This window comes from Gadus macrocephalus, chromosome 7, assembly GCF_031168955.1.
Source record: "Gadus macrocephalus chromosome 7, ASM3116895v1".
In the NCBI taxonomy this organism is placed as follows: Eukaryota; Metazoa; Chordata; class Actinopteri; order Gadiformes; family Gadidae; genus Gadus; species Gadus macrocephalus.
Window position 1 is genome coordinate 15,494,345 of NC_082388.1, and position 25,732 is coordinate 15,520,076.

Consider the following 25,732-nt stretch of genomic DNA (forward strand, 5'->3'; position numbering starts at 1 on the left):
TATTGCTTTTGATTGCCTCTTTCACCCCCTTAGCCAGAAGGCTGTAGGGTGGCGGCCGGACGGCGTAACCTCTGGTTCACCTGCTTCTAAGAAGCGGCGTCCCTTTGAGCTTCTTGGGCGGACTGGAGACTCATTACACGAGCCAGTGGATACGGACGCTTGTACTAGTCTCCTAGTTTCCCACATTATCCCCTCTACCTCCCTTCTACAGTCTGTGGAAGGTGAGAAGACGGGTCTGGGTGCTGTGGTTACAGCCAGCGGACGACGCACGGGCACGAGTGCTACGGCTAGACGGCTCGCTGCCTGTTAAGCGGACACGAGCGCGGCGTCTAGACAGATCGCTGTTTGTACAGCAACTAGCTCTGTAACGTCTACCACGCTCGCTGAGCCTCCTCCCTTTCATGGGATGCCCCCCTTGGTCCACACACTGTGTGGAGGCGGTAGGGGCCGAGGAATACAGGTTATTCCTGGACAGCGTTCCTCAGCTGTCAGCTCGCCCTCTCTCCGACCGCTATGCGCGTTGGCTAGAGCGGTGCGTTCTACCATCGTGGTTGGACAACACATTGAGATGGGGTCATCCCATACAGTTCAAGCGTTGTCCCCCACCCTTTATGGGTTTGGTGGAGACCAGGCTACGGGACCCAGCGGCAAGCACGGCTCTGGCAGCAGAGGTGGCCCATCTCTCGGAGAGGGGGGCCATCACTGTCGTTCCCCCCCACGAGCCACACCTAGGGTTTTACTCCCGCTACTTCCTGGTTTCCAAGAAGTCAGGGGAGAAGAGACCTATTCTGGATCTTCGCGTGTTCAACAGATTCGTTGCCGCGAGGAAATTCAGAAGGCTCACTATCAGAGCGCTGCTCAGATGTGTGAGAGAGGGCGACTGGTTCACATCCCTGGATCTCAAGGATGCTTACATCCACGTCCCTGTTCGGCAGGCGCACAGGAAGTTTCTCCGTTTTGCCTTTATGTGGGTGGCGTACGAGTACCAGTGCCTGCCATTCGGCTACTCCCTGGCCCCGCGCACCTTCTCAAAGTGTGTGGAGACGGCGTTGGGACCGCTCAGGCGTCAGGGAAAGAGGGTTCTCTTCTACCTCGTCGACCTACTCATTCTGAGCAACTGCGAGAAGGGACACCATGACGGTGATAAACCATCTCTCTTTCCTGGGTTTTGCCATCAACTGGGAGAAGAGCTCCCGCTCCCCGGCCGGCAGATAGGCTACTTGGGGCTTTGCCTTGACTCAGCCGCCATGACAGCGATGCTCTCACCTCCTCGACGAGACGCCATCCTGTTGGCACACTCCCGCTTTCGCGTTCTCAGAAACGTGACCGCGCTGTCCACCATGCGCCTGTTCGGGCTGATGGCAGCCGCCCATCCCATGGTTCCCCTGGGTCTGCTCTTTATGCGCAGACTCCAGCGGTGGTTTGCTCGCCAACGGTTGGACCCCGTGCAACACAAGCTCAGGGTGCTCCTCTTACCCCGTTCGGTATCACCAGACCTGGAATATTGGGGAAACCCCTCCGCCCTTCTCAGGGGTGTTCCCCTGGGCAGAGTGACGTCCTACGTAGTGGTCTTCACGGACGCCTCGTTGACGGGTTGGGGAGGAACGTGCCTCTCTCACTCGGGGGGAGGTGAGTGGCACCTCCCCCCTACAGCCCTACAGTCCACATAAATGTGCTGGAACTCGTCGCTGTGAGGAAAGTGCTGTTGCATTTCTTTCACCTGGTACGTGGCCGCCACGTTCTTATCAGGACGGACAGCGTGTCGGCGGCGGCATACATAAACAAACAGGGGGGAGTGCGCTCCTCTGCTCTCCACCAAAAGGCGGTCGAGCTCTGGCTTTGGGCTCATCAGTATCTCCTCAGTCTGAGAGCCCTGCATATCGCGGGCGCCAAGAACTTCGGGGCGGACCTCATGTCTCACGGCGGTCCCCGCCGCGACGAGTGGCGGTTACATCCCGACATTGTCAGACTGATCTGGCAGAGGTTCGGGACGGCTCAGGTGGACCTGTTCGCATGCAGGGAGAACACACACTGCAGGTGATGGTTCTCTCAACCCTCGGAATCTTCCCCTGTTGGGGATGGATGCGTTGGCGCACACACCTTGGCCGCGGGTTCTCTTGTATGTGTTTCCTCAGCTCCAGCTGATCCTTCCTCTTCTGGAACGGGTCAGACAGGAGAGATTGTCCCTGATTATAGTGGCTCCGGAGAACCGCTCAGCTCTGTGGTTTCCAGAGCTGGCGGCGCTCTCACGGACGGCGCCGTGGCCGGTACCGTTCAGAGCGGATGCGCTTTCACAGGCCCACAGGACGGTGCACCACCCGCCCGATGTATCGGGACGGCTGTTGGTCTGGCTCCTGAGGGGTTGATCCTGCAGGGCAAAGGTTTGCCTGAAGCAGTTATCAACACTATCCAGGGTGCAAGTGCACCTTCTACTTCTTCCCTCTATGTGGCGAAGTGGTGCGCTTTCTCAGATTGGTGTGACAGGAACCACGCTGTCCCGTCCCATTGCGAGGTGGGAAGCGTGCTTGCGTTTCTACAGCACTTATTGGAGACGAGTTTGGCTTTTTCCACTATCAAGGTCTATGCGGCAGCCGTTTCGGCTGGCCATGCGGGCTGTGATGGTGGACCGATCTTCAGCCAGCCACTGGTCAAGAGATTCTTGCGTGGGGCTAGACGGGTTAGGCCTGTTTTGCGCGTGCTTACACGACGCTGGGATCTCCCCACCGTGTTGCGCGGGTTGTCCAGGGACCCTTTCGAGCCTCTGTCTCAGGCCCCTTTGGATGCCCTGTCCTTTAAAACGGCGGTCTTATTGGCTTTGGTTTCTGCCAAGCGGGCCTGTGAGCTGACCGCTCTGTCTGTCAGCCCGAGCTGCTTGTTGCTAATCGAGGACAGCTCCTTTGCGCTGCTCAGACCGAATCCTGCGTTCCTCCCAACATTACTAGTTCTTTCCGGTCGAGAGATATTGTGCTTAAGGCTTTTCACCCCCCGCCTCATTCTAGTGAGGCGGAGGCGGAGTTGCATCTCCTGTGCCCGGTGCGGGCGCTGGCTATGTACGTGAAACGCTCGGCCGCGTTCCGCTCCAAACAACAGTTGTTTGTGTGTTATAGCGACGCTAGCAGGGGCTGCGCTCTCTCTAAACAGCGGTTTTCTCACTGGATATGTGAGGGTGTTTGCTTAGCCTACGCTCGGCAGGGCTTAGCGCCACCATTGGGCGTTAAAGCTCCCTCGACACGGGGCGTGGCCGCTTCAACGGCTCTACTCAGAGGCGTTTCGGGGGAAGACGTCTGCGCAGCTGCGTCTTGGTCTTCCCCCGGCCCCTTTGTCCGTTTTTGCATGTTAGATGTCCAGGGGCTCACTCGGCAACTCTGTGTTGGAGTCCGGTGCCCCTTCTACGGCTTAAGAATGAAAGCATGTTCTTTTAAGCGGCATCGTTAAAATTCCTCTCGCCGGCTGGCGAGTTGGACTTGACTGCCAGTATTTCTCACCCGCTGTTTTTCAAATGGAAAGCGGATTAGAGGGGTTCCTATTGGCTCGCCAATTGACGAGTTGGTTTTGTCTGCCAGTATATTACTCCCGCCGTTTTTTAAATAAGAAACGGATGCGAGAAGCTCCTTATTGGAGTCGAACTCCGTAGCTCCGCCCCCGGTGGTAGCGGACCTAATTCTCTTCACTTTTCATGGATTCCATGAAGGACGGATTGGGGCCGGAGTCTTTGCAGACTCACTTTTTTCTCTTGATCATCACCTTGCTTGAGCTAGGAGGAATTTGTTTTTTATTAAGCTGTTGTGTTTTGCACATCCTCGGCTTTTTTGAGTCTTATGTGCAGTGCCGCTGCTAGCTATTTTGGGGCCCTAAGCATAACTCCTTTATGCCCCCCCCCCCCCCCCCCCCGAAAAAAAGAATTGGTTTCTGCCAGTTTAACATTTTATTAAAACGCAAAAGTTAAATCTACTTTGTAAACACAGTTCACAGAACAGCCAAAACATACATACAGTACACACAAGTATTGGAATGTCCAAAATCTTTTAAATGAAATAGTTATCCATAAATACAAACTTAAAACCAGAAGTATACAAGTAAGAATTTTTAATTTTTTTAATTTTTTTTATATATTTTTTTGGGGCCCCCCTCAGGACTTGAGGCCCTACGCGCAGCGCGGAGTGCGCGTTATGGGAGCGGCGGCACTGCTTATGTGCCCTGGTGACTTACGTTTTTTTGATTGGGCTCCGCTCGCAGCTTCGCCTTAGCCCATAAGGCGAAGTCTAGATGGCGTAGCCTACATTAAATAGAACGATGTATATGATGTTATAACTCTATTTCTATGATTTTAGGCGTAGCCGTCTAGTTTCCCACCTGCTGTACCCTCCAAATGCTGAAAGAATAGCGTGGAGGATGAGCGGTGGTATGCGCTGCATTATATACACGGTACTGTGGTAAATGTGGGCGGTGCCCACATTGATTGGTGCATAGTTGACATTTTTCAGTAAGCGCAAGCACGAGCACGGGACAAGCTCGTGCCGTCTAGGCTTTGCCTAGACGGCTACGCCTACAATCATAGAACTAGAGTTATAATATCATAACTATCGTTAGCAATGAGCATTAGCTTCTAGTTTCATGAACTCATCAAGGCTCGGCCGAAAACAATAAAACTCCCGGCGCTCGGTCATCAATTCCCTCTCTCTCACTTCGGGTTTGTTTCCCTTCAACTCCACTGAGTTTTTATATAGTTTAATAACTGACTCTCTATAGTTCACTCGTTTTCTCAGCTCGTTTTCACTTGTCTGCTTGTGTTAGCATTCTAGCTGCGCATTGACGACAGCAACGTGAAGGGGCGGGGCTTAAATCCCTCTAACCATTGAGGTATTCTTAGATACAGCCAATAAGACTCCAGTATGAGCAAAATCACTGATTGACAGCTTAATAACCCAACAGGTAAACAATATAAGGCTTAAGGGAATATAACAGACAAAGAACAGAGGGGAAACTTTACGAGAAATAAGGGAATAATATGGGAAATAAAATAATCTATCAGGGCCCAATTTCCAACTGGGTTAAAGACACACACACAAGCATGACACACAAAACAACACTTCCACACAGACACACAAAAAACAAAAAACAAAGACACAATAAGAATGAGATTGAGGAAGTAGAAATGTGGGATTCCATTTTGCACTTTTTGAAAGGGGTGTTCACAGAGTAGTCGCAGTCTTTACTTTTAACAATAATGTACGAATTTATTAAACTAATACTCTAAGCCTGCATTTAGATCAATATTCATCATTAATTATGTTATTCATTATTTGAACAACAATCAAAAAAGTGTACACACGCACAGAGACACACAGAGACATACAGATGAGCCTGCATACAGTGAATGAGGATGAATGTGCTCATGTCTCAGTCAATAATAATTGCATGTTGGATAGTCTGGGAGAAAAAAGCATCTTACTGTTATATTACCTATCTTTATATGGGTACTCATTCAATGCAGGGCATATAATCAAAGTATGATGGTTGGAAACAAAGTTGTATTTCCAAAGGGAATGATGGAGCAAAATGTTCTTATCTCTCATTGTGTTAAACATGTGTGTTGTCCTTCTTCCCATACTTCCTGTTGGCCCCCTTATGATTTATGTCAAGTTAGACATAGTTAAGTTATGATGTTGTCATCCAAAGAAAACGACAGGTTCTCGTCAAACACCACGTCCCTCCTCTCCCTGTCAGGCGCCGTGCCCCTGCCTGCAGATCACCAGGGGTCCCAGAAGACCACTGTGCTAACCTACACATGGGGGGCAGAGTCATCTTTGTGCTGGAGAGTATAGCACAAAATCCGCTGGATAGGCTGAAAAAGTTATGGGTGATTTCCTAACAAGCGAATAACCTACTTGTTACCGGATTTACATGGTCAAATACTCTTGTTTTTATGTTTGGTGAACCAGCTGTTACTGTGTAGACTCGTATCTCTAGAATTGACACGTGATAAATGGCTTCCTGTATGAGCTGGACGCCTCCCTAGGCTCAGGGTCCCTCCCTAGGATGAGAAAGAAGCCTCTTTAATTGGTAAGGGCATATGTGGCCTGTTGGTATGAATGTGTGAATTATGTCACACGTTCAAACAATTACAGGTTCAAATTATTATTTTATTTTTATATCCATTATGCCATTACACCGTACAGTAGGTGGCGGCATTTACCTTTACTGTTGGATCGCTGCTAGTAACACTAAAGGTAAAGCAGAAGTTATAATTCATAGCGTCATTAAAAAGTGCTCAAAGAATTATTGAATGCACTTACAGAGGTTATTTTTACTGTGACTTAGATATAGTCTGATTATAGTTTAATGATGTGAATAGTGTCAAATAATATATGTTTTTTTAGCTCTGAGATTATCGGCTAATGTTACTGGCTAATGTCTGCTTGAACACTTGCTAGCTAACGAGCTAACAGATGCACTCAAATATGTGATGTATATATTTCAGCTAAAGGCATTAAGGTAGATACATTGTGGGGCCATCTGCCATCAGTCTGCAATCAGATTTTTTTTATTATTTCACTCAAAAATATTTCAAACTGGTAGAGGTCAGGTGATGCAGGGCTCTGTAGTGCAGGGGGGTTTGGCCGATGGCCTGTTTCAAGGAGCACCCTTGGGCTGAATGTGCTCCGAGGCCATTGTTCAATCACTGGTGAGGGCATTCTACTACAATGTTGGCCTGGGGGGAATAATAGGCAGTGTGGACATGACGGATGCCCTTGCCCTCCAGGTAGGAGGTGCACTCTGCAGTTGGAGACCATTGTCTTTCATGAGGGTCTTTGATAGACCCCAGCGGGGAGAGAGGAAGTCCAGGAAGATATTAATGACCTGAAGGGTCACAGAGCCGGTAATGCTGAGCTCTGGCCATTTTAAGTGCAGGTCGTATAGCAACCACCAAGAGGAGTTGGTGGTGGGGAACTACCTGGACCTCCCCACACCGACTACTTGCTGCATGCGCTCACAGGGCTGGGAGGTCCAGGCAAGATGTTTCAGGGGTGCGGGAGCCTGGTGTCCAGTCTAACCGCTCACAAGGCAGTCAGAGCAGTCCTTGATCGGGGCCTCAATGTCTCTGTCTATCCCAGTGGACACCATGCCAGGTCTCAGCATCACTGTTTCACCTTCGCTATGCCCAGCTGACCCTTGTGTGCCATGGTAAAAACAGACGTAGGGAGAGCACTAGGGACCAAAGTGCAAAAAGCCCGCGTGTGACCCAGGTGTGGTTCCAGCAGGAGGAATGCAAGCAGTTCCTCTAGCCCAGGGGTCACCAACCTTTCTGAACCTGAGAGCTACTTCATGGGCACTGAGTCATATGAACGGCACCCAGTTCTATACACTCTTCTGAAATAACAAATTTGCCTTTTTAATTAATGATACTCATCTATGTGAAGAAATGTTAATAAATTAAGTCATGTTAATGATTTCGCACAATAATTGTCAACAATGACTTAAAAAAAGGTGGGAAAGAGTTGTTCAAGAATGAGTAGTGCTATTTTTAGAACAGGCCTGCGGGCGCCTCATGTGGTCCTTGCGGGCGCCATGGTGCCCGCGGGCACTGTGTTGGGGACCCCGGCTCTAGCCCCTTGTGAGGCCAGCCGTTCTGGATGTAGGTACAGAGTTGGTGAAGACCAGGGACCTGTTTGGAGGCCTTCTTGAGCTCCTGCAGAGACAAAATGGCTCGGAGGGGTGTCTACGTCTGGATAATGTCCCCACACAGTCTGCCTGCGTGTGGGGCTGGGGGGGAGACAGACCGAGAGAGGAGCTCAGCCAAAACCCTCTGCCTGAGGCGACCTGCAAGCTGTAGTTGTACTGACAGAGGCGGTAGGATAGCATAGCCCCCATTGCTGTGGTGGACGCATCACAGGTGAAGAGGATGGGGCCGGAGATGTTGAGGTGAGCCAACACTGGAGGTGAAGTAAGCCGGGCTTTGAGAGCACGCACAGCCTCAGTGCATGCCTGAGGCCACACCCATGGCTCGTCCTTACGCAGCAGCTGGCGCGGTGGACCTTTGGTGGCAGAGTACTGAGGCATCGACCTTAGGTAATAGACCTTCATGCCCAGGAAGGAAGAAACTTAAGCGACTGAGCTAGGCTCGGGGATAGCTTGGATTGCATCAACGTTGGACTGAAGTCGAGATATGCCACATGCTGACAGCAGGACCCGCATATTCAATGGCTGGCATGGCAAGGACACACTTATCACCATTGAGAGTGAGGTAGTGATTGGTTAGGGATGTGAAAACTGTCTCTCATTGTGGTCTCTTATTGTTTAGAGCCTCCACTATAACACCACAACATAACACTGCTAATCGACCTCTGATGTGTCACCAATGCCCGGTGTGCAGGGATAACATGATCCTCAGGCCGGAAAGAACAGATTAAGAACATGGCCCTTATCACCGGTAGGCCCTATGGGTTGTAAAACTCCTGCGAGTGGCCATCACCATGACAGAATATAATATATGAATATTTATATTAGTTCCACGAATTTTAACGCAGCCGGACTAAATTGCCAGAAAAGCTTAATTGCAATATTTCTAGTTGTCAACTATAAAAAAAGGCCATCCACCAAAATAAATGGATATATTGTTCACCATTAAATAAACTATGTGCCCAAGAAATCAATGAAATAAGCTGGATCCAAGTTGAGTGCTCACCCTCCCGGGATGCTGATCTCCACACAGTCTGCATTTAAATACAGATTTAGCTTTAGCAAAGTAAGTGAGTAGTTAAGGCTGCATGTTGACGTCTTGTTCTTGATTATTATAATTACAGCAGCAATTATGCATCGGAAACCAAGAGAATAGCACTTTGACACCTGTTCACCTGGGGTTAGGGGCCTTGTTTTTACAGGCCCTACATCGTCTTGATGCAATTTTCAAATTTCCCCAAAGAAAACCGTAACGTAGTTCTTTTCTTATTCTTGCCTGTCAAATGGAAAGTTTAGGCTTCTTTATTCTAATATAGCCAGATAAAGAAGCTATACCTATCCGGACTTTGGACTTAAGGCCTGAGACTATAATAGCCAGGTGGCGGTTCTGCAAGGGTTATGACATAAATATGCCGAATCCGCATTCTGAGAAAGTCTTTCAAACATTTGTTTTTTATTTTACTAATAAAAGTCATTAATTGAAATCGTTCTTGCTTAAATGTGTACCCTTTGGCTGAAGTGGTAAGTTAAACTTTATTATAACCTGTAAAAACAGATGGACAAACATTGCCATACACTTCGTTTATGAAAGAAATTACAGGAGTTCTAAAAAGATTTCTCCATAGAGCCACTGAAGTTAAATGGTGCGGATCATGGTTTCATGGCCCCTTGAATAGAACCACTGACCCAAGCCTGGCATAGACAGAATGGCCTAAAACCGCCACTGTTCTCACGTTGGACATTCATGCATTTAAAACGATTTTATTAGCCAACTTGTTGGGCTAACAGGCAAAATAATACTTCACTGTGCTTAGAACTTATAGCGTGTCTTAAAAAACACAATTCCCATTAAAAATAAATATCCAATCCAAACCATAATCCAAAAGTTAAAAAAACAAACATATCATACAAACTGGGAGTGAGAGTGATAGTGCCCGTCTGTTTCAACCCAATTGGCATATAGCCTAGAGCTTTATATAAAACGTATAGTATAGAGCCATTGGCCTGTTTGATAGACATGGTACAAACACAGAGTTTGACTCTCAGCCTATCAATGCAGCGGCCGCTGCCGTGGGCGGGCCCTCGTTTTCTATCAATAGAGAGACTGTGTAAACGTCCAGAAGTGCTGCATGCCTGCGATGTGCTGGGTTTGCCTTCGCTCGGGGAAGTTTTAGCCGGTATCGGACGTCTCTCTGAATCTATGATCTTAAATCAAAATGATCTGATAATTAAGAAATATTTTTTAACATTTTAACATGACAGGTACATTGGAGTTGTTCGTTTGTGTTTCGGTGTTGCTGCTTTCCCCCTGTGCGAGAGGTGCTCCAAGGGAGAGGGTGTACTACATCGGGATCATTGAGGATTTCTGGGACTATGCGCCAAGTGGGAAAAACCTTATAAACGGCAAAGAGATTGCGGATGATGAGTAGGTTTTATTTCAGAATATAAACACGTTTGCATTCATGCTGGTTTGTATGGCTTTTATTTTTATTGGAATATATTGTTTGCAAGTAACCCACAAAAAGACAATTCACATTGCGTGTAACCCGATCCACAAATATTTGTATTTATGATTTGTAAAATGATATCCACAGGGATGTCTCCCGATCAACAAATAGGCCTACATGTTTTGTCAAAAATATCCACACTCACAGAATTTTACACACGACCTAGACAATATGCCTGTGTGGCTCTCGTAGAGATTGGTCCAATTTGTCAAGCACCTGATGTACAATGTGTTTGCGCGCACAGCATCCACCTCTACATGGCGCTGTGCGGATTTAAAGGCTGCCTGCTCCCTGTGTTGGTCAACAATGCATTCTTATTGCGTGTATCATATATTATTATATATTATATTATATATTCTAGAATCGTAGCCTATATATTTATTGTAAAGGCTAGAAACCTGTAGACTATGATATGCAACATCCCATAGGAAGCATCTGAGAACCAATTGGCTTGTTAAGAACTGTGGATTAGGGATTTTCCATTTTAACATGCCAATGGAACTTTTGAAAAGATTGAGTATATCAGTGACGTAGGCTGTATGTAGTAGCTGCTGTACTACGTAGTGTGGATGTCAGAAAATAGAAGGTCTACTTTGAAAGAGCTAACGTTACCAGCCCATACAAGCCAGTTTTATGCTGATCACTTGGTTGATATGGTTTGATTGTTGCTCCTTCTGTCCAATCATTAGCTCCAAGCGATTTATGTCCTCTCAAAAGAGTGCTTCTTTTGTTGACTCCCTTAATTTATTTTAAGGATCAGGATGTCCACACATCATAAGATCATCCTACTTCCCCTTATTTTTGGCAGTGCTAACATGTTTGCCGTTTCATCAAGGCATATTGTGTAATCATTTCATCTGCACAGAGGTCAATCCAGTAGTGAAGTGAACTTCATTGTTCAAGTAGTCTATAATTGTATAAACTTATATAGAGCAGAACTGTAGTGGTGTTTTGGGGACTTTTTCAAGTGGGGTAAATAGGTATGTTGTAGGGCTGGGCGATTTATCGAATTTCGCAGAGTACTGAGGCATCGACTTTAGGTAATAGACCTTCATGCCCAGGAGGGAAGAAACTTAAGCGACTGAGCTAGGCTCGGGGATAGCCTGGATTGCATCAACGTTGGACTGAAGCCACCTGCTGACAGCAGGACCCGACATATTCAATGGCTGGCATGGCAAGGACACACTTATCACCATTGAGAGTGAGCTTGTGATTGGTTAGGGATGTGAACACTGTCTCTCATTGTGGTCTCTTATTGTTGAGAAACTCCACTATACCAGCACAACATAACACTGCTAATCGACCTCTGACGTGTCTCCACTAACCCGGTGTGCAGAGATAACATGATCCTCAGGCCGGAAAGAACAGATTAAGAACATGGCCCTTATCACCGGTACGCCCTATGGGTTGTAAAACTCCTGTGGGTGCCCATCACCATGACAGAATATAATATATGAATATTTATATTAGTTCCACGAATATTAACGCAGCCGGACTACACTAAATTGCCAGAAAAGCTGAATTGCAACATTTTGAACATTTTCTTTTTGATCAATTTGTGTTTTCTTTAACATATTTGATTACATTTTCCCATATTGTGACACTATTGTGAAACAAAGCAGCCTTTTCCAACACGTTGATCAAACTGCATTCTTGGCTGATTCATTATAATATGATCTGACTCGGGTCAAGTAAAAACAAAACAATATCTCTGCATCTCTTCATATGCTTTTTATAATGTGATGCCATTGAACTATGGTATTGCCCTTCTTACAGGTTGAGGTACAACTCAACCTGTTGAGTGAAACGATTGCATAAACATTGTCCAGTAAATGATTTGAATAACAATTCCCCATTTCTATAAAAACAAGGCACCTAACAAACAAAATGTTTGTTATTATTAGTGTCAAAATAGTTATTAATATATAATATAATAAATTATTATAAATAAATTGACAGCAGTTTATAACACTAATATCTGTGTGTTTCTCCATGTCTGTGTCTCATCAGAGTTTCATCGATATACTTGGAGCAGGGGCCTAATCGTATCGGCAGGATGTATAAGAAGGCCATGTTCCGTCAGTACACCGACGCCTCCCACACCCTGCAGGCCCAAAGGCCCGAGTGGCTTGGCTACCTGGGGCCCGTGATCATGGCCGAGGTGGACGAAGTCATTGTGGTCCACCTCAGGAACATGGCCTCCAGGAATTACTCCATCCACCCCCATGGAGTGTTCTACACAAAGGAAAACGAGGGTACAACTACAACACAACACAAATGCATCCAATGAGGCCAATGCACCCACATAAACATGCGTATTGAGACACACAAATGCACACACACGCACACGCATTACGACACACGTGTGCACACACTGGCGCATGAGGACACACACACGGGCTCATGAAGACATGCACAGGCACTGACACACGCACTCGTGAAGACACACGCACACAAACACTATGGAAGACACACACACAAACACACATGCTCATGAATAGACACACATACACACACTTAACACACACACACACACGCACACACACACACACACACACACACACACACACACACACACACACACACACACACACAGAAATCCTCATAAGGACAGACACACACACACACACACATAACTGTACATGCACCAGCCATAAATGACGGTGATGATGATAATGTGGTGTGCTTATTTTGTTTACTATTTCTGTTTTTATTTTCTAACGATGTATCCTCGTAAGCGCATACAGTGCAATGGGATAGGTATGTTGCATGGCAAGGATCATTAGAACGACACAAGGTTTTGCTTGTTGCATCATGAGTGGACATAGTTGCCCCCCTGTTTATGTGCCATTTAATGTGCTTGGTATCTGATATGGTATCAACACAGGGTAGCTTTGTGTTTTGAAATGGTCTAAAAATACGTAAGTGTCAACATTCCCAATGAAGGATTTCTTTTGTACTTGAGCCCTCAAGATGATGTTCCGGTCTTTACAGAACCCAATTCAGTTAGAAATACACATATCAGAGAATATCAAAGCAACAATACGATAGCAGAAACCACGCATTTGTTTCATGACTTTTAATTGTTCATCCTTATCTTCCTAATGTCTTACTGATGTCATGTATATATCCTATTATATATTCCTTTCCCTTTTACGTTCACCAACAGAGGATGACTCACTCTGACTCTTTATGTCTATGGGTCAACTGATAGCATCATTTCCGCTGCCATGTGACCAGTTAAGGACTCAAAGTCCAGTAGAGTAACAGCACGTGTCCATGTGTTCAAGAAGTATACATGCTTTTACAGCACAATACCTCAATGTTTCAAAACCTCTGACGTAACAATAAAAGTGTTGATAATAAATACAGTTGACAAAGAAAATTCTGACATCTACAAATATTTAATCATGTATCTGCATGATTTGTGTTGCAAGTTGCCATTCGTGTTCAATGTAAAAAAGAAATACGGACCAATTTTAATCAGAACACTAGACCCTTGAAGTTCCATGAGCAGTTGGATTAACCTCCCATCCTTCCTACCTCCCTTGTGTGTGTCTTGCTGTGGAGCAGGAGCTCTGTATCCAGACCGGACCTCGGGGCGGATGAAGCATGACGACTCTGTCCCCCCAGGCGGTGACTACACCTACCGCTGGGAGGTGAGACCCGAGTTCGGCCCCACGCAGAACGACGCCAACTGCCTGACCTGGGCGTACCACTCCCACGTGGCCGCCCCCATGGACATCGCCTCGGGCCTGGTCGGGGCCCTGCTCACCTGCAAACGAGGTGAGATCATGAGACCCAAGGCCCCGGTATTCCCACAATTGTATTTTTTTTTTTTTTACACATAGGAGGGCCGAAGTGCTGACAAACTGCCTTTGGCTGGGAGATTCCGACAGGGTACAATGTAGTCGCTGCAGATGGGGCCCGTTTAGGTTGTATTGTTGACCAACTGCAGGGGGGGGGGGGGGGGGGGGGTGCATTGGGGGGGAATGTGTGAAAAGCCTGACTCGTTTGACCCTGTACACACTCTGGGCGATCATAGCCCACAGCGGCAATCAAATTCTGGTGGAGGATTGTCCTTTAGTTGAAACTTGCGTTTTGTCGGTGCAAACACACCAATTTTGATTTATTTTGAATAATCTTTTAAGTAACACAAGCCCCAGTCCAGATCGAGCCTATCAAATGGAGGAGCTCAGACAGAGTCATGTGTCCCGTGCCCCAGGTGTCCTTAAGGAGCAGGTGGAGTCACAGTCGATGGAGCTGGGACGCAACGATGTCGACCAAAGCTTCATTCTGATGTTCAACGTGGTGGATGAGTCCTCTAGCTGGTACTTTGAGGACAACATCAAGAACTTCTGCTCGGAGCCGGACACAGTGGACCGGTCGGACGGAGACTTTGAGGAGTCCAACCTGATGCATGGTGGGACTTTCTTTTTGCTGTGGTTTGGATTGAGATGTGATCACCAATGCCAAAATGTTAAAATTCGATTTTATTACCATTCCAAAAGTTATCCCATTATGTTGCACGTTGCATTTTATTGCATAAAAAAAACGTTCAAAAGTTGGAGCCACCGCCAGTTGGATGTCGGAGCCCCCTCCAGTTGAACCCCGGTGGTTTCTGTCCTCACACAGCTCAAATGTCAATGGGATCTTATCTTTTCCCAGCTATTAACGGCTACATGTTCGGCAACATGCCCGACATGACGCTGTGCCAGCACCGGCCGGTTTCCTGGCATCTGTTTGGCATGGGTGGCGAGGCGGACCTCCACTCCGCCTATTTCCACGGCAACACAGTGTTGGAGCGAGGTCACCGCACCGACGTCCTCAGCCTGTTCGCCGCGACGTTCATCACGGCACAGATGGTTCCCTTGTCTCTGGGAAGGTGGCCGCTGAGCTGCCAGGTTAACGACCACCTCATGGGTAGGGCCACACAACCTTTCACCTCTGTCTTTTTGCGTGATGGATAACAGAATGTGCTGACACAGTGCTGTTTCAAAGCCCCCTTATTAAACCTGTGCTACCCCCGGACTGTAGTTGAGTTCTGACCTTCTGAAAGATGTCACTTCGCTGACATGTCAGAACATGCTCTTTAGATCCAGGAATGTGTCAAAATAGGGGGTTGTCAAAAATCCAATTATCCATATAAGCAAAGGGTTGCACAAAATAATGCATATACTCTGACAAGGAGCAGTTTGCAAATCTACTGTGTCATCAACTCTCAGTTTCCGACCTTGCATAAACAAACCATGCAGAGTATGTGTAAGATTTGGCGTCTGTTTGTGTGTGTGTGGATGTGTGTGTCTGTGTGTGTGTCTGTGTGTATGTGTATGTGGGTGTCTGTTTGTGTGTCTGTGTGTATTTGGATGTTGGTGTCTGTTTGTGTGTCTGTGTGAGTGCATGTGTATGTTTGTGTGTTTGTGTGTGGGTGTGTGTGTGTTTGAATGTGTGTGTGTGTGTGTGTGTGTGTGTGTGTGTGTGTGTGTGTGTGTGTGTGGTGTGTGTGTGTGTGTTTGAATGTGTGTGTGTGTGTGTGTGTGTGTTTGTGTGTGTGTGTTTGAATGTGTGTGTGTGTGTGTGTGTGTGTGTGTGTGTGTGTGTGTGTGTGTGTTTAAATGTGTGTGTGTGTATGTGTGTGTGTGTGTGTGTGTGTGTGTGTGTGTGTGTGTGTGTGTGTGTGTGTGTGTGTGTGTGTGTGTGTGTGTGTGTGTGTGTGTGTGTGTTTGAATGTGTGTGTGTGTGTGTGTGTGTGTGTTTGTGTACTTGCCCCTGACAGCTGGGATGCAGACCTCCTATACGGTGAAGGGGTGTGGAGATGCAGGGGACTCCTCACAGCCGACCGGGGTTGTGAGACAGTACTATGTGGCCGCAGAAGAGGTCACATGGGACTATGGTCCGTCGGGATTAGATAACATCAACATGATAAACCTCACAAACAGCCAGAGGTAAATTAACCCTCTCTCAGCCTTCCTTTAGGGCATTAAGAGGCCTGAGGAGTTTCCCTCTTACATGTATCTGATGCTTGTTGCATGCAGTAGTTAGAATTTTGGGCATAACGGATTTCCGGACGGAGTTTAAAAAAAAAATACTGCATTTTAAGGGAGTCTATTATGTGAGATATAAGGTGATGCTCAGATAATCAGTCCACCTTAAATTATTTTGTTAACAGCAGTGCAGTAATGTTTATAAAGACTTGGTAACCCTGGTGATTTATCAACCCAAACTAGCCCAGCCTTCTGCTAGGAATCCCAGAGGAGCCCAAAGCCCCCTCTCAGTAGAGGAGAGGATAAACAACTGCCACAGCAGGGCTGTTTGTTTATAGATGTTATACATGTGTAGGCTCCATCGTATCTTATGTTTTTTTTTATATGAACTAAAGCTTGTTAAAACAGGAGCAGGTCATTGTAGCAAAGGCTCAGCCATTATAAATAATACACTATACACAAACAAGATATTTGCAGAGTATAGGAATCTGAACAGAAGGTAAGGTGAGTTAGCTACGTTAGAGATAAAACATTAACAATGGGCATCTTGTGAGCTTTGTTCACGTGTCATTGTGGAACATAAATGGGTCATTAGCATCTGACTCGCTCAATGTTTCTGATGGACATCGATATGATTATAGGCCTTATTGTTCCTGCCGGACCAGACAAGCAGACCCTTGTTCTTTAAATCATGAAAAAAAGAAAAAGAAAAACACCCTTATCTAACATCTATTTTGTTCTATTGTGATTTCTGGCACGTACACACACACGCACATCTATGCACACACACACTCACACACAATTTCCCAGTCCATCAGAGCTCTACTTCGGACGGACTGCGGGTCGGATCGGGGGCCGGTACTTGAAAGCGGTGTTCAGGGCCTACACTGACAGTACCTTCACCAGCAGGAAGCCCTCGGACAAACACATGGGGATTCTGGGTAAAGCTTGTTATCAACACTTTCTCTCTCTGTTTCTCTATTATGCCTTCTCTTTCCTTTTGTATTTATCTCTATTTTCTCTTCTCTCTTTCTCTCTATTACTTCTCTCTTGTTCTTTCTCCCCTCCCTCTTTCTGTTTCTCTCCCTCTCTCTTTCTGTCTCTCGAACCTCCTCTTCCTCTCTCTCTTTCAATGAACCTCTCCCTCTTTCTGTCTTCAGGCTATTTCCCCCTTTCTCCATCTCCTAACTCCCCCTCCCTCTCCTACTCTCTCTCACTCCCTCAATCTCACCCTCTCTGCCTCCCCTCCTCTTCCTCCTCCTCCCCCTCTCTTCCTTGCGTCTCTCCTACTCTCTATCTCAGTGTGTAATCTCTGACCCTCCACCGCTGCCCCCCAGGTCCGGTCCTGCGGGGGGAGTTGGGGGACACCATCAGTGTGACGTTCAGGAACAAGGCCAGCAGGAATTATGGGATCCAGCCTCATGGGCTCCACATGGACAAGCTTGGCTCTGACGGTACGGACACCTTAAAACAACACGGTTTAGTAGGCTATTCAGGGGCACCAGTGGAATGGGGAATGGGTTTCCATCCGAGCCAAAACGGTACCGGGAAAGTGCTGGTGCTCAAACACCAGAGAAATAAACCCTGTGCACACACGTATCATTCAAATGTTCTCTCGAGACTGACCGCAGGGTCACTTATTAGCCATGCTACTACATTGTATCATCAGAATAAACCAAGTTGTCGTTACAGATGTTCCCTCCTTCATGTCATGAACCATTGAACCTTAGTGAAGAACTTCCAGAACCATCCACAACCTTGTGACAGGTTTGGGCGGGGCTGGAGCCGAGGTGGGACCAGGGGAGACCTTCGTCTACGCCTGGCAGCTGCTGGAAGGCCCGTCTCCATCAGACCCGGCCTGCATCCCTTATCTGTACTACTCCGGCACCGACCCTATCAAAGACACCAGCTCGGGCTTAGTGGGACCCTTACTGGTCTGCAAGCAAGGGTCCCTGGGGAGCAGTGGAGTTCAGGTACAAGCTGAAGTGGGGTCTCATAGCTCATGTGTCGTGTGTAGCTCAACTGCTCGGGGCCCCTCTTTGAAGGGAGTCAATCCAACTGACGGCGTGGATCTGAATGTCTCCCCAACAGAAAGACGTGGACAAGGAGTTTTTCCTCCTCTATTCCGTCATGGACGAGAACGAAAGCTGGTACATTGATAAAAATACAGAAACGTACGCCACTCTGCAAAGCCCATTGACGGAACAAGAAGAGGATGCGGAGGCAATAACAGAGAGCAATAGGATGCATGGTAATGTGTGTGTGTGTGTGTGTGTGTGCGTGCGTGCGTGCGTGCGTGCGTGCGTGCGTGCGTGTGTGTGTGTGTGTGTGTGTGTGTGTGTGTGTGTGTGTGTGTGTGTGTGTGTGTGTGTGTGTGTGTGTGTGTGTGCGTGTGCGTGTGTGTGATGTGTGTTTGTGAGAGAGAGAGAGAGAGAGAGAGAGAGAGAGAAGTGTTTGCGTGTGTGTTAGTGTATGTGTGTGGTTCATGTGCACATCTGTGTGTAGTTTGCATGGAACATTTGGGTGTGGCACGTGTTATTCCTATCGTTTAAGGCGCTGTATCAACATCACTGTGTTCCAAAGCATCTACATAACAATATCTATTATATAATAAGTGTGTTACTCCCCCACCTCTCTGCTTCAGCGGTCAACGGCTTGGTGTACGGGAACCTTGGGGGTCTGGAGTTGTGTCAGGGGGAGCAGGTGGTGTGGTACATCTTTGGCCTGGGCACCGAGGGGGACATCCATGGGGTCCACTTCGAGGGCAACAACTTCCAGAGGCAGAGCACCACCCGGGACACGGCCAACGTGTTCCCCCACACCACCGCCACCCTCACCATGCAGCCGCAGGCGCTGGGTGAGGGCTCTGCTCCTGGGTTTCACGTCAGGTTTAAGATGAAAAATCGAAGCTGAAATCCTGGTGCACCGGGCCGTTCGCTGTCTTTTGCTTCGTCTTTGTTTTCGACCAATCATGTCGCCGCCGGCGGGGACGTGTAAGCACGTCGTAAAACCGTAAGCACTTGAACACATTCCGTGGAAGCTCCAAACATCCTGTCTGAACAGCAGACATTGAGGCCAGATATACACCGCATCAATTCTTCATCTGAAGGCTTCCTTCCAATTGCAAAAATGAGTTACGCTTTGGTAGGATACTTCAAATACGCCGGTCACAAAACAGGAAACAAGTCATAACCCCCGTCCCTTGCAGTTGTATGATTCCGGCCCAGGCTCTTGCCTCACCCTGTGACGGCCGACTTTGCCGTGCCTTAAAGCGTTACTCCTCTTCCTCCCTCTGCCTGTATGGTGCTCTTGAGCACTATATCATATTGTTGCACATAGTCATGTCTTGTCCTACGCGACCTGCAGGAGACACTGGAGAGTTCTGGTGCTAATGAGGGAATAGAAGCCATCCGTGTTTATGTCTGCCGGAATATAGCCTGTGTCCTGTGGCCTCCTTCGGCCTCTCTGTCCTGCTCTGGCCGGCCACCATTGAGGGCTGGCTGCAGCAGATTGCAATGCCTTTTCTTTGGGCATTATGCATACACTTTGCTGATGTGTATGACTCTTTGCTTTACTTTATCTTTTTCCAACTTACTGAGTCATGTTAATACTACGTTCCCCATCATTTTTTCCGAGTCTCTTTTAAATAATGTGATTGTCCCATTAACTATCTATAGTTTCTGTAGGCTTTCCGACTATTTTTGGTCTGTTGACATCCAATTTTAGATAATGGTGACGATTCTAGTTGAGTTTAACGTGTCAAGCAATGTTGGGGCAGGGCAGCTCAGCGATCACGTTCCTCCTTATGTTTATCGCATAACCCTGCAGGTTGCAATAAGAATTGATATCTGCGCTAAAAGACGCCTATATGGTCGTGAAGTAGTCTGCCTTATAGTCATATTCTAGAACTGTTGTTGTTTTAACTCAAATTATTCGCCAGTATCTTTCGCTTCTATATCAGATGCAGATATGGCGAGTGGTTTTAATGTAACTCAAAATATACATATTTAAAAAACATATAAATTGAGGGTCTGTTCATACGCTGGTAATTTCTGCCCCAACTTATGTCCTCACCCTTTGAGCCAAGGTGTTTGTGACCAGGGCCGACGGACTGCGGGGGAAAGTGAGGCAGTCCTGGGGGGGCCCAAGGCAGAGGGGGGGCCCATGGCAATAAAAAAAAATATATATATATTTGAATTATCCACCAGCCCATAGCGTTAGGAGACGCACACGGCCACGTCTCCAACCCCCCCGTCCCCCCGTCCCCCCGTCCCCCCGTCCCCCCGTCCCCCCGTCCCCCCGTCCCCCGTCAACAATTCAGCGCAGGGGGCTGGTAGGGGGAATCAGTACCTCTTGTATACAGGGGCCCATCAGTACCTCTTGTATACAGGGCCCAGGATTTGGTGCAACGGCCCTGTTTGTGACAGTTCTGCTCTTACATAGTAGGACTGCATAACCCCCCTCAGAAACTACAATTAATCGACTCCCATCCCAACCACAGGCCAACCCATCCAAGAACAGCCTCAACCACACTATAATCATATGCCCCTACATAATCTGAAATATAATAACATAGCACAGTATAATATTCAACCACAATATAATAATTAAATACAATATAATCTTACTCAACCGTTCTTTTTGCTGTGCTTTGTCTTATACTAAATGCCCGTTTCGTATTTATTGCAGTCCTGTTCCTTCTTAAGGTGTCTTCCCTTGTATTTTTCCTTTTGAGACTTTCCTGGAAGCCCTTTTAGAAGGGTTTGGGTTTGGGGTGTCATACGATGTGGGGCCGGTGAAGCCCTTTGAGTCACTGATTAAGGACAATACAAAGAATTGTAACCTCATACAAATGTGCATGTGTTTGTGTGCAGGTATATTCGAGGTGACCTGCAGAGTGACCACCCACTACAGTGCCGGGATGAGGCACCAGTACCAGGTGGGCCGATGCCCGGGACAAAATGTGACTGCTTCAGCGCCTTGGAAAGCCACCAGGGTGGTCCCGTATTTCATCAGCGCTGAGGAGACCGAGTGGGACTACTTCCCCGACAGTACCTGGGAGCTAGAGAACCATCCGGTGAACAGGTGTGTGTGTGTCTGTGTGTGTGTGAGTGTATGGTGTATATGTTTGTGTGTACATGCATGGAACATAACAACAATTATGCAGCAGGCATCCTGGTTTAGCCGGGAACATAATTGTATGTTATGCTCTTCTCCCTTGGCGGCCCGCTAATGTCTACAAATGTGTGTGTGTGTGTGTGTGTGTTGTGTGTGTGTGTGTGTGTGTGTGTGTGTGTGTGTGTGTGTGTGTGTGTGTGTGTGTCTGTCTGTTTGCGTCCAGCCCCAGCCATATGTATGTGGGAAAAGCACCAGATCGAATCGGGCCACGCTTCAAGAAGGTGGTCTACAGGGAGTACACAGACGAGACCTTCAGCACGCCGCGGGAACAACCGCAGCACCTAGGAATCATGGGTAGAGAGAGAGAGAGAGAGAGAGGGACAGAGAGATAGAAGGGGGGAGAGAGAGAGAGAGATGGATAGACCGTTGTTGAAGACCTTTGTTCACATTGCTTGATGAATATATGATTTTGTCCAGATGAAGCTCTCCGGTTTTAAATCGAATGAGAGACAGAGAGAAAATGGGAGGGAAAGACATAGAAAACAGACATAGAGAGAGTCCAGGATTGAGCAAGAAGAGGGAAATAGAGAGAGAGAGAGAAGATGGGCAGCGAGAGAATCAGGGAAAGAGTCAGAGACAGGGACAGGGGGGGCAACGTCTGACTAACAGCTATCCGTTGCACAGGTCCTTTGATCAAAGCAGAGGTGGGCGAGCAGGTCCTGGTCATGTTTAAGAACAAGGCAAGCCGGCCCTACTCCATCCACGCCCAAGGCATCCAGAGGTCCTCTCGCTTCCCGGGAGCCAACCCTGTCCAACCTGGTGAGGCTTTAAGAACCATATACACAGTATACTGTGCATACATAGACCCTGTATATTTGAAAGGCCAAGTTTTCCGGGATTTTTTTATCCTGTGTTTCAAGATAAAAGATAACCTTCACATTTCCCAATTGATTGCATTGAATTGTTTTTATTCATATATTCATTCATATTCATTCATTCATTCATGTATATATGTATATATTTGTTTTATTCTTGATGGGTTTAGGTTATACGTGCCTTTCAGGTAATTCATGTTCTAAATTGATATTGCATAGGTCTGCTTGTAGGATTTGCGGTATATATTGAAATGGTGTGGTTCTGTTGTTGGACTTTATGTTGTATACAGGTGCAGAACGTTTATACGGTTGTATAGGCCCACTGATGTTTAATGTTATTGGTATTATATATTGATATTGGATGTTCAGGATGTTCATGTTTCCTTTTAATATGTATGTGATATAATTATGTTGAATGGTTTTTCCTTTAGGCTTCATCACCACCTTCGAGTGGGATTTCCCAGAGAGCTCTGGTCCAGGGCCTTCAGATCCTAACTGCGTCACCTATGCCTACTTCTCCCCTGTGGATTTCGTAAAGGTAACCACTGCATCTCAGCTGAACAGTCACCACAGTAGTAACCTTTAATTTCCGTGAACAGCTCAACCCGATTATAGCCCTGGGGAAATCACAGCCAATACACATTGATAACCAAATCATTATCTGATGTCATTTGTCTTTGAAACCCCTTTACTGCGTCCCAGGGAAGTTCATTCACTCTGCGCCGGCCCTTAAGGCTGGATTAGCATAACGGGTCCCCCAGAAACAGCTGGTTCACCAAATCCACCCAGAAACAGCTGGTTCACCAAATCCACCCAGAAACAGCTGGTTCACCAAATCCACCCAGAAACAGCTGGTTCACCAAATCCACCCAGAAACAGCTGGTTCACCAAATCCACCCAGAAACAGCTGGTTCACCAAATACGCATAAAAACGTTTGAAAACCTTTTGAATAAACAGGTCATGTTAGTGTTGATGTAAACGCGGCAACAGGTAGATTATTCCCCCCGTGTGTAGGACATGAACAGTGGTCTTCTGGGACCCCTGGTGGTGTGCAGGCAGGGGTCTCTGCACAGGGGCACGGCGTCTGAGAGGGAGAGGAGGGACGTGGAGAAGGAGTTCGCTCTTCTCTTCATGGTGTTTGACGAGAACCTGTCGTGGTATTTGGACGACAACATCTTAACTTACCTCGACCTAGCCGCGGACTCCGGCATTAAGGAGGTGGAAGACTTTTACGATGGCAATAAAAAGTATAGTAAGTACACAACGCATATTTTTAACACAACAAGGGATGAAACCATTTGGCCCTTTTATAGTACCTGGAGTTATGCCCATTCCTGTTGGAAATACAAACAAGGGTTACCAAGTGATTCCCCGCAGCCATGTATCGAATTCTCATGTAAAGATGGGTAATATAATAACAGTAATAACAGGCCTCGTAAGCTTTCCTCTCAAACTAATCTAAACATGCAATTATGAATAACTGACATACATGAGCACGTTCACCCTTCCTCACTTTATGCATACTCATGTGTGTGTGTGTGTGTGTGTTTTTGTTTGTCTCTATGCGGGTGTGCGTGCATGTGTATGTCTCTATGTGTGTGTGTGTGTGTGTGTGTGTGTGTGTGTGTGTGTGTGTGTGTGTGTGGCAGCTATAAACGGCCTAACGTATGGGAACTTGCGTGGGCTGGAGATGACGAAGGGTCAGAGGGTGGACTGGTACCTCCTAGGCATGGGGAAGGATGTGGACATCCACACCGTCCACTTTCATGCTGAGACCTTCACCTACCGGGTACGCTCCTCTTCTTCACCTCCTCTGACTTCAAAATCACAAAATCAGCAAACAGCCTCACATCTGGTTAAACAGGGTGTTTCACTTTGTTTCGTTTCGTATTTGTTTCGTTCATTCATGTTGCTAGAGGCGGGGATCTGTAAGTGTGCAATTGGCTGACAAACTCACATTCGTGCAGCAGAAGTAAACTTTTCAAAAGTTCAAATCAACACCGTGTGACCTGGCCCCCAACAGAATACACTTGCTTGCACGAATTAGTTCCTCTTCTGTAGGAACTCGTATTGAAACATGCAACAATGTAACTCCCCAATAGCTCCTTTCAGTTGTTGGTGCCCGGCCCAGGCTCTGTGCCGACTCCACACAGATGTTCTGCTATAACACAGGACTGCTCGATCCCAAATTACTTGCCAACCATCGCCTTACACATTGAACATTTTGACTTTTTGTTACTTTACATAATGTAGGCTTGTTTATTCATGTTTTGTATTTCTTTTCATTTGTTTGAAAGAAAAGGATTTTGTGGCTCTGTTAATACTTGTTCTTACTGCGGAAGTTATTGTTGTGGTAGTTAGGAAGTAGCGATAACTGTACTGTTAACATGAATAACTAGTATAGCAGCAGTAGGTATCACTGAGTTATTGGTGGAACCAAAATAAATCTGAGATTAGCTGTCGTGGTTAGTGTTCTCATTCTTACTGCCTTCCTCTTTTTCTTACTGTGTGTGTGTGTATGTGTGTATGTGTGTGTGTGTGTGTGTGTGTGTGTGTGTGTGTGTGTGTGTGTGTGTGTGTGTGTGTGTGTGTGTGTGTGTGTGTTGTGTGTGTGTGTGTGTGTGTGTGTGTGTGTGTGTCTGTGTGTGCCTGCGTCTGTGTGTCTACGTCTGTGTGTGTCTGCGTCTGTGTGTCTACGTCTGTGTGTGTGTGTGTGTGTGGCTGCAGATGGACGGTACGCACCGCGCTGACGTGTTGGACCTCTTCCCCGGGACCTTCCAGACCGTGGAGATGGTGGTGGACAACCCCGGCACCTGGCTGCTCCACTGTCATCTCTCCGAGCACATCCGCATGGGCATGGAGACCACCTACACCATACAAGGTGTGTGTGTGTGTGTGTGTGTGTGTGTGTGTGTGTGTGTGTGTGTGTGTGTGTGTGTGTGTGTGTGTGTGTGTGTGTGTGTGTGTGTGTGCGCGCGCCTTTGCAGTAATGGCCCATTGAATTGAATTAAAAATGGTAACATTTAAAAGTTTCATGTTTTAAAATGTTACAAATATTTTTAGAAAATAACATTTTCAGAAAATAATCTGTTTCCAACATGCCTCCCATGCAGATGTCTTAAGGCCTACAGATGGCTTAGGGCCTAAGGAATCGACGGCGGTGCAAACCAAAGGCTCTGGTGTTTTAGTTTCGCTCTGTCTTCTTCTAATGCGATGGATTCCGACCTGGACACAAAATCCTTAACTCTTTAACACTGTGTGGCCCATGTTCTGACAAAGAGCTAGTGAATCAAAAATGTGCGATACACTTTTAGAATACATAGAAGACATTTATGGTATCGAGTTCGTACCTGATTAAGTAATCGATAAGATAACCTTTATTATTGTTTAAGTTTCGTAGCATTCGAATGATATTTGTCGCCATCTAGTGGATGCTTGGAGTAAATCTAGGACAAGTTGGACAAATAGATTGTAGGCCCATATGTAACGAAGAAACAGACGGATTTGAAGAGAAATTGAAATAAATAGATTTGAAAAAAAAGTGTCTGCGAAACTAAATTTGAAAAA

At 46.8% G+C, this 25,732-nt stretch overlaps 1 protein-coding gene across 3 annotated transcripts in view; it reads left to right on the forward strand.

Annotated features, from left to right (window-relative positions):
• The first annotated feature begins 9,786 nt into the window (after nt 1-9,786).
• Nucleotides 9,787-25,732, forward strand: part of hephl1b (hephaestin-like 1b) — a 16,837-nt gene continuing 891 nt past the window's right edge. Inside the window, exons 1-19 of one of the 3 annotated variants that reach the window (XR_009526651.1) lie at nt 9,788-10,105; nt 12,198-12,442; nt 13,761-13,973; nt 14,413-14,610; nt 14,856-15,110; nt 15,964-16,132; nt 16,982-17,112; nt 17,509-17,625; nt 17,939-18,144; nt 18,263-18,422; nt 18,816-19,028; nt 21,046-21,256; nt 21,513-21,643; nt 21,974-22,108; nt 22,596-22,702; nt 23,180-23,417; nt 23,815-23,954; nt 24,893-25,046; nt 25,279-25,708. Coding sequence is in view for 2 of the 3 variants with exons in the window: in XM_060056879.1 (XP_059912862.1) it covers nt 9,936-10,105; nt 12,198-12,442; nt 13,761-13,973; nt 14,413-14,610; nt 14,856-15,110; nt 15,964-16,132; nt 16,982-17,112; nt 17,509-17,625; nt 17,939-18,144; nt 18,263-18,422; nt 18,816-19,028; nt 21,046-21,256; nt 21,513-21,643; nt 21,974-22,108; nt 22,596-22,702; nt 23,180-23,417; nt 23,815-23,954; nt 24,893-25,046; nt 25,279-25,409 (3,324 nt within the window). In the remaining variant the exon portion in view is untranslated. Of the gene's footprint in view, nt 10,106-12,197; nt 12,443-13,760; nt 13,974-14,412; nt 14,611-14,855; nt 15,111-15,963; nt 16,133-16,981; nt 17,113-17,508; nt 17,626-17,938; nt 18,145-18,262; nt 18,423-18,815; nt 19,029-21,045; nt 21,257-21,512; nt 21,644-21,973; nt 22,109-22,595; nt 22,703-23,179; nt 23,418-23,814; nt 23,955-24,892; nt 25,047-25,278 lie in introns of all 3 variants that reach the window. The other 2 variants (XM_060056879.1, XM_060056880.1) reach the window with 2 other exon arrangements.